The sequence below is a fragment of the Heteronotia binoei genome, chromosome 15 (genome assembly GCF_032191835.1).
Source record: "Heteronotia binoei isolate CCM8104 ecotype False Entrance Well chromosome 15, APGP_CSIRO_Hbin_v1, whole genome shotgun sequence".
Lineage (NCBI taxonomy): Eukaryota > Metazoa > Chordata > Lepidosauria > Squamata > Gekkonidae > Heteronotia > Heteronotia binoei.
The window spans coordinates 40,327,292-40,336,229 of NC_083237.1; the positions used below are offsets into that span (position 1 = coordinate 40,327,292).

At 39.9% G+C, this 8,938-nt stretch overlaps 2 protein-coding genes across 2 annotated transcripts; both read right to left on the minus strand.

Moving 5' to 3' along the window:
• Positions 1-600: 600 nt before the first annotated feature.
• LOC132583526 (olfactory receptor 6B1-like) lies at positions 601-1,566 on the minus strand. Its single transcript, XM_060255153.1, has one exon. The coding sequence runs from the start codon at positions 1,564-1,566 to the stop codon at positions 601-603; it is 966 nt and encodes a 321-aa protein (XP_060111136.1).
• A 6,067-nt stretch (positions 1,567-7,633) lies between these two features.
• LOC132583527 (olfactory receptor 6B9-like) lies at positions 7,634-8,298 on the minus strand. The gene has a single exon (XM_060255154.1). It carries the CDS (start codon positions 8,225-8,227, stop codon positions 7,634-7,636), a length of 594 nt encoding a protein of 197 aa, XP_060111137.1. The 5' UTR covers positions 8,228-8,298.
• Positions 8,299-8,938: the final 640 nt, after the last annotated feature.

Below are 8,938 nucleotides of genomic sequence, written 5' to 3' on the forward strand. Positions count from 1 at the left end.
AATCCTAGCCATCAGATTCATAGTATAATTCCATACAGTATTAGTTCAGTGTAAAACAATTAAAATGAGTTGCATTAGGCTGCAGAAATTCTGAATAGCATTACATACTGACTGACTGACTGACTGACATACTCTCTAGGCCCTTGTGATGGTTCACTCAAAGAAAACTGGTGTCTTCCACATCTAGTGCCATATAATAAAGCTGTTAAAAGGTTTCTCTTAGTTGCCAGAGGTTGCAGTTAGTTACCAGATCCACAATATAGTCCTATGCAGAATTATTCCAGTATAAACAAATTAAAATAAATTTGCATGATGTGAAGTGTCCCTGAATAGGACTGTACCACTAGTCATTTAACTCTCTAAACTCTGGTGATGGCTCATCCAAAGAGATGTGTTTAGCAATCTAAAATGCAGATAGTCAGAAAGGATTCTAATGCATTCTCTCAAGAGTTATACAGCTTTGAATATTATGTTACATGGAGCACAAGTAATCAGTGTTGTAGTAATTTTTTTAACTGTCTAACAAATCTACATATGTGTAACACTGGAATACAAATTTCTATGGTATCTGAGAATGTAGCATCTTTTCTGTATTGTTGCCTAAATAGAGCTCTTAGAACAATAGCCTATTTGTCTTAAAGAAGATCCATTAATGGTTTTTCTGAGGGCATCCTTGAATTCTTGATTCCTCATACAATAAATAACTGGGTTAAGAAGTGGTGTTAGAACTGTATAGACAACAGACACAATTTTGTGGGCATTAACAGAGGTGAGAGCCCTTGGTCGGGCATAGATGAAAATGGTGGCAGCAAAGAAAACGGTGACTACCAAAAGATGTGAGGCACAGGTGGAAAAGGCCTTTCGCTTCCCTTTGGCTGAAGGAATGTGCAAGACAGTAGAGATAATACAGCTATAAGAAGTGATTGTTACAATGAGTGGTCCAATGAGAATGAGCAAGGCCAGCAGGAAGTCAATGAGTTCAACGAATGACAAATCAGTGCAGGCTAGATTGAGAATTGGGGAGACATCACAGAAGAAATGGTTGATGATGTTGGGTCCACAGTAGCTCAAGCGTGAGATGAAGAAGGTCTTTCCTGTTGCTACAAAAAATCCACTTAACCATGAACCGATTGCTAAACGGATACAGAAATCTTGACTCATTATGGCAGGATAACGCAAAGGGCTACAGATGGCAATATAGCGGTCATAAGCCATAACTGTTAGGAGGGCACACTCTGTGCATGCCAGAACCAGAAAGAAGAAGAGCTGGGCCATGCAGCCTGTAAAGGAAATATCCATCTTCTGTGTAGCAAAGCCTGAAAGCATCTTGGGGACAGTGACTGAGACATACCAGATCTCCAGGAAAGAAAAATTTCCCAGGAATATATACATAGGTTTATGAAGCTTGATGTTCACCCAGATTAGTACAATGATGATCAAATTCTCCAACACTGTTAGGGTGTAGGAAACCAGAAAAACTGTGAATAAAAAGTGCTGCAGTTTTAAACTTCCTGGAAACCCCACCAGAATGAAAACTGTCACATGTGACTGGTTTGCCAGTTGCATCTTAGATAACTTACTGATGTTGCAGAACTGAAAAAAATATTCAAAGGGAAGATATTATAACCCTATCCATATTGAATGTTCAAAATCAAACAACATTCTAAATCAAATGCTATATAAAATTATAGCCAATTGTATGTTTATTAAGAAGCCCAGTTTTTGTAACATCTCATTTTTAAAAAAATTAGGCCTACATTGAAAGGTGAAAAGCTGTGTAAGTATGTCAACCAGAACAATATAAATAGGATTCAGAATTTTCTTCATCCAAATTCCTCTGCAGACTTGGAATTCCTAATTGCTCCAATTGTTTCTGAAGTGAAAAACTTTAGGGGCATTTTCGCACTGACCTTAATCGGTAGCGACGCCACTCTTCAGCGCACAGGATCTGCCCGGATTTCGCACCAATTGCCGCGGAGCATCCGGAAGAGCCAGAAAGTCCTGCGGCTTTTGCGGCGCAAATGGAAACTGGTTTTTGGCGGTTTCCATTTGCGCCTCAAAAGCCGCGGGACTTTCCAGCTCTTCTGGGTGCTCCACGGCAATTGGTGCGAAATCCGGGCAGATCCTGCGCGCTGAAGAGGGGCGTCGCTGCCGATTAAGGTCAGTGCGAAAACGCCCTAGGAATTCCAATTGTTCTGCTTTTGTACAGAGAATTTTGCAGTTTCCTTTTATGATCCACATATTTTCCCATCCATCCATCCAACCATCCATCCAGCCATTCATCCATCCACCCACTCATCTGTCCCCCTCTTTCTTTCTATAAAAGAGTAATTGATATTTTCTGTTCTTTGGCATTTCATGAATGCACATGTACATATCGGTGAACTAATAAACGCAAAAGCAATGTTCATGCTATTGCATTGACAATTGTTACTGATACTGTCTTTACATGGAGCTTTACAAATGTGTACAAGCACATATACATATCTGTAAAATGAAAACCACCTTGATGTAGTCATACATATGATGGCATGTTTTACCTTGTGCAAGGTTTTATTATTCAAAGACTTTCCATTCTAGTACAGAGAGTGCATGTGTCATAATCCTTACGTTCTAACATCACCTTCCTGGCATGGTATGTTTTCTTCACATGCCTTTTAAGAATAATCTATGGAAACAAGAGGGGCCTCACAAGACTCATAGTGGGGAAGCCCATATACCTCCCATTGTTGAGCCTGATGAGGCTCCAGGTCCCACTACCTAGCATTAAGCCTTGCTGCCAGCATCTTCCTTTGCTACTGGACTGCCAGCATCCTCTGCTGTGCCCAGGATTGGAATGCCTAGGCCCAGAAGAGCAGCCAGCATCCTCTCCTATGGCTGGGCTCACAGCCACTGCTGCCATATTCTTCCACTTGAATTGGCTGCTGAACTGGAGGAGCTTCCTAAGTGCATTTCAATGTGCAGGAAAAGACAACTGTATTTAGGAGAAATTTAACCCCCCTATAGCTTTTATTTTCAGTTTAATTTTTTTTTTCCTGCAAACTGGAGGAGTTCCACAAGTTGGCAGGAAAATCTGTTTATCACTGATTCACATATTTAGGTATCACCAATTCGGGGGGTGGGGAGGTCACTCTTTACCATTAGTACATAGATATGCGACTCTGAAACTATGCTTCTGACCTGGCACTGGGTTGGGGAGGAGAATATTATTACAATTCAAAATTCCTGGTAGTTTGGCCTCTTTTCCCATACTCATGAGACAGCATGAGCTGCTGTTATTTTGCAAACAGCACAATCAGGAGGCCCCCTTTGTTTCTAAAATGTGAAGTGTACAGCCATATAATTCTGTCATATTGCCTCTGACTGCTTCTTGGATATTCCATGGAAATTGAATATAGCAGGGTGGCAGATTCTTTGACCATCCTGTGACCCCAGCTGATGCCCATATTTGTCATGGATATACTGATCTGAAGTCCAATAACTGAGACTCTAAAAGGAAAATATAATGACAATATTATATAAAATAGATACTAGTACATATGGAATAATAAAGGGGGGGGGGGAGGAAGCAAGAGCAAAATGGTTAAAAGGGTTACAGAGAAAATATACACTGAGGGGTGGGGGAGGGAGAGAACAAGAAAATGAATAACACAAGACAATAACAGAAATCACAGGGAAGATGGCCAAGTTTGGGAAGAAGCAATTGTTTAGAGATAGAAAAGAAATTACAGGAGCTAAAGGAGAATGAATGATATCAACTTGGGATGCCAGCCTTTAGGTGGGACCTAGGGATCCCCTGGAATTACAGCTTATCTCCAGACTGCCAAGATCAGTTTCCATGGAGAAAATGGCTGCTTTGAAGGATGGATTCTATGGCATTATAACCCCACTGAGGTTTCTGGCCTCTCCAGATTCCATCCATAAATTTCTAGGAGCTTCCCAACCTGGATCTAGCAACCCTACATCCCCCTTCCCCTGCCAGTGGCCAGGGGGAACCTTGCAACCCTGTCAACTCAATCTTGTGTCATGACTAGGGGGGATTTCACTTCAGCCATGAAGTTCACTGAAAGACCTTGGGCCAGTCAGTCACCATCTCTCAGTATCATTTTCCCCCAAGGTTTTTTGTGAGGATAAAATAGAGGAGAATTTAAAAAAAGACAGATAAATGTGAGTACAGAAATATAATTTTTTTGGGGTGTGTGTGTTAACAGCCATGCTTGTGTTGCAGAAAAGAAGCTCCTAAGTGTTTAGGAAACACTTGGCATAAACACCTGAGCCTGCTCCGGCGGGGGAGGGCGGGATATAAATAAAATTTTACATTACATTACATTTTACAAACTCCGTGAAAGAAAATAACAATGGCATAAAAAATAAGCATATTCACATACTGTCCTCAAAAGGTAACAATATATAAATGCCACCCCAATGACTGAAAAGTAAACAAAACAACCCAGCATTCAGATTCAGTTAGCTGGTAGAATTATTAGATAGATCCATCAAGACTGACCTGAAAGTGCAAATAAACTTGGATGGGAGTTCATTAATGCTTGTGACACTGATTTAAAAGACAGTTTTAAAAGATACGATAGAAGACACAGAGACAAAAAACCCTCTACTATATGGTATAATAAGAGATCACTGTTAAAAAAATTGATTAAAATAGGCAACAGGAATCTTTCTGTAAAGCTTAAGCAAAGTTATTTCTGTACCCCACGGAGAACAAAGGCAGCTGTGGGCAGTGGCCTCCTGTCAAATTCACTGAAAAAGGCAGAAGGCCTTAATAACAGTATAAAAATGGGGAAGCTACAAAATGAAAGACAGGAAGTTGTTTCCAAAACAGACTGAGGGGGAAATTAAATAGCATGTTCTACAAAAGCAGGAAAAAAGGTCTTTGAGACAGTTAACTGGAAACTAGATCTTTTTTAAAAAGTAAGAGGGTGCCAAATAACCATACTTGAGTGAAATGAAATAGTGTAAGCATTATGAAATTAAATTAGATTGGAATATTAAAGAGAATTTTAAACTATGAATAGGTGTATGTTTATTGAGCCAAAACTACGTATAAGGTAGAAAATAATCATATGACAGTTTGTTGAGAGTGTTGCTAGAGCACATAATTACTCCAACATGTTAAAATACCCAGATACCCACAGAGTGTCAGGCATATAGTCCATTTTGATGTCAATAATTTGGTGCATGTGTATCAGCGATAATGATCACCTGAAAATGCCAGGGGTGTAAAAGTGTTGCTCATTATGGAAACACCATATTCCAAGATTTTTAAAACATCTCTCAGCTGAGGAATCATTTCTTTCACTGAGTTCTTTCTGAGTTCTTTCTGAGTTCATTTCTTTCACTGAGTTCATTGCAGAATGCTCACCAGGAAAAAGCACACATTCTTTTGTAGGAGTAAATTTAAAAATTCTACCAAAATATACATTGTTTTCAGATTCCAGAAATAAATAGGGTAACATAATATATATATAGTGAAAAATAGTTGATGCAATACTAAAATTAATATAGAATTCTATTTAATATATATAGGAAAAAGGGGGAGGATATAATAGAAATAGTAAAATGGGAATAATCTTGTCATTAAGGTTTTGTAAGTATTGATATACATTTGCTGTATCTAGCTATAAAAGTAATTCGTTGCCTATCACAAAATCAGATCATTCACATATTCTTCCCCAGATATGCAGATTAATCTGACCAAAAGAAAATTAGACCTCTATCCTACACACCCCAAATTTCCTGTGAGCATTAAATCTATTCTAAATTGACTAAAACAAAATGGGACACCTGCATCCAATACATTAAATTCCTTACAAGGACTGGATATATTCTAGGAGGCATGGAGTTGAGAGTTGTTGAGTTAACAAGGAAATGATGGAATGTTCTGAAGAATATATTTATTCAACTCATCCCTCCATTTTTTTAAAATGTAAGTAAAAGGAATAGGATTGTAAGGAATAAAATAGGCATTGCTTTAAAGCAGAGGTTCTTACCAAGGACCATAATCCAATAGTACCAAATAATAGTGTAGGCGGAAGATATGCCTGACACTCTGTGGGTTTCTGGGTATTTTAACATGTTGGCGTAATTATATGCTCTAGCAACACTCTCAACAAACTGTCATATGATTATTTTCTACCTTATATGTAGTTTTGGCTCAATAAACATACACCTATTCATAGTTTAAAATTCTCTTTTATATACTAATCTAATTTAATTTCATAATGCTTACACTATTTCATTCCACTCAAGTATATTATATGGTTATTTGGCACCCTGGTAGGAGGAAGGGTGAAAGAATTAGAGAACCAGTGATGCAGTAGAATGGGCACAGTGAAAAGGGGGACTAAGTAGATCATCTATGATCATCTATGCTACAAATCTTTAGTGAAAGAAAGGTTTCAGTTTACTTACATGGATGATGAAACCACAGAAAGTTGATTATTTCCAAAAGTTTGACCCAGAAACAGAGAAGTATAGACAGAAAAGCAAAGACAAAAAGGAGAAATGATGTATACCAAATGAAGTATAGAATAAAGGAATAAAAGAATGATTACAAAAAAAGGATGTATGCCATAGATGAAGAATAACACCTTTACACTGGAAGAAGAACATGTTGAAGGTGGATGGTTGTGTATAAGAACATGAGAGACTGATATATATGGTTGTGAATCACACCACTGCTTTTGGAGATGTGCCAGTTATGAAACGACAATAAACATTTTAATGAACTGTTCTTGGCCTTAACTTATTTTCTCCTTCCTTCTTTTGTCTTACCATCGGCTGGAGCAAACTTATACCTCTACAGCACACATTGAGAATCATCCTGTCAAAATGAGACATATATATTATAGACATATATATTAGACATATTATTGACCTATTGCTCTGTGTCTGTGTGCACATAGCAAATGTGTAAAGGGTAGTACAGAAAGAAGGAGGGGCAAATGTCACAAATGACACACACATGCACACCAAAGCACAGTGAAAAGCCACCAAGAACAAGGGGTCTCAAGTTGGGAATCCTAGCCATCAGATTCATAGTATAATTCCATACAGTATTAGTTCAGTGTAAAACAATTAAAATGAGTTGCATTAGGCTGGAGAAATTCTGAATAGTATTACATACTCTCTAGGCCCTTGTGATGGTTCACTCAAAGAAAACTGGTGTCTTCCACATCTAGTGCCATATAATAAAGCTGTTAAAAGGTTTCTCTTAGTTGCCAGAGGTTGCAGTTAGTTACCAGATCCACAATATGGTCCTATGCAGAATTATTCCAGTATAAACAAATTAAAATAAATTTGCATGATGTGGAGTGTCCCTGAATAGGACTGTACCACTAGTCATTTAACTCTCTAAACTCTGGTGATGGCTCATCCAAAGAGATGTGTTTAGCAATCTAAAATGCAGATAGTCAGAAAGGATTCTAATGCATTCTCTCAAGAGTTATACAGCTTTGAATATTATGTTACATGGAGCACAAGTAATCAGTGTTGTAGTAATTTTTTTAACTGTCTAACTAATCTACATATGTGTAACACTGGAATACAAATTTCTATGGTATCTGAGAATGTAGCATCTTTTCTATATTGTTGCCTAAATAGAGCTCTTAGAACATTAGCCTATTTGTCTTAAAGAAGATCCATTAATGGTTTTTCTGAGGGCATCCTTGAATTCTTGATTCCTCATACAATAAATAACTGGGTTAAGAAGTGGTGTTAGAACTGTATAGACAACAGACACAACTTTGTGGGCATTAACAGAGGTGAGAGCCCTTGGTCGGGCATAGATGAAAATGGTGGCAGCAAAGAAAACGGTGACTACCAAAAGATGTGAGGCACAGGTGGAAAAGGCCTTTCCCTTCCCTTTGGCTGAAGGAATGTGCAAGACAGTAGAGATAATACAGCTATAAGAAGTTATTGTTACAGCGAGTGGTCCAATGAGAATGAGCAAGGCCAGCAGGAAGTCAATGAGTTCAATGAATGACAAATCACTGCAGGCTAGATTGAGAATTGGGGAGACATCACAGAAGAAGTGGTTGATGATGTTGGGTCCACAGTAGCTCAAGCATGAGATGAAGAAGGTCTTTCCTGTGGCTATGATAAAACCACTCAGCCATGAACTGGCTTCTAAAAGGATACAAAAATCTTGGCTTATTATGACAGGATAACGCAAAGGGCTACAGATGGCAACATAGCGGTCATAGGCCATAACTGTTAGGAGGGCACACTCTGTGCATGCCAGAACCAAAAGAATAAGAGCTGGGCCATGCAGCCTGTGAAGGAAATTCAGCTCATGCCTTGCCACGCCACAACAGCGGCCGTAGATGGGGGGGGGCACATTTGCCTCTCTGCCGGAGGAGGAGACGACGCGTTTCCTGGCCATCCGGGGTTTCCTGGAGGGTGGAGCGCCAGGACTATAAGAGTCCTGGCCCCTCCCTGAGCCACGCGCTTGCTTTGTGGCTCTCGGCTGGGCAGTTCCTTTCATGGTGCTGTGAGTGTGCCGGGAGCCAAGAGCCTCATGTCGGCGAGTGTCGGGCTGCTGAGAGCCTCCTGTCTGCAACCTGGGGAGCGGAAAAGGCCTGTCAGGAGCAACGGGCGGCCAGCGGCTCATTGCCTTGCGTCAGAGTCAGTCCCTTACTTGGGATTGCAGGCTTGTCGGGGCTTGGGAGTTTAACGGAGGGTGGTAACAGGCTTTTGGTTGTTCCACACACTTTGCCAGCGGAGGGAGTGTTGGGGCTTGCAGCCCAGTTGTGAGAAGGTTGCTTTGCAGCTTCTTGTTTTCTACTCCCACCCATCCCCTTCCTTGTGTTTTTGGTAGGGGTTTATTCAGTGGAGAAGGGTGCCCTCTCAGTGCTTTTGCTTCCCCCCCTCCACCCCCCTTTTTCAACTGACATGGGGCCAAAGAAGGGGCAGGGTAAGT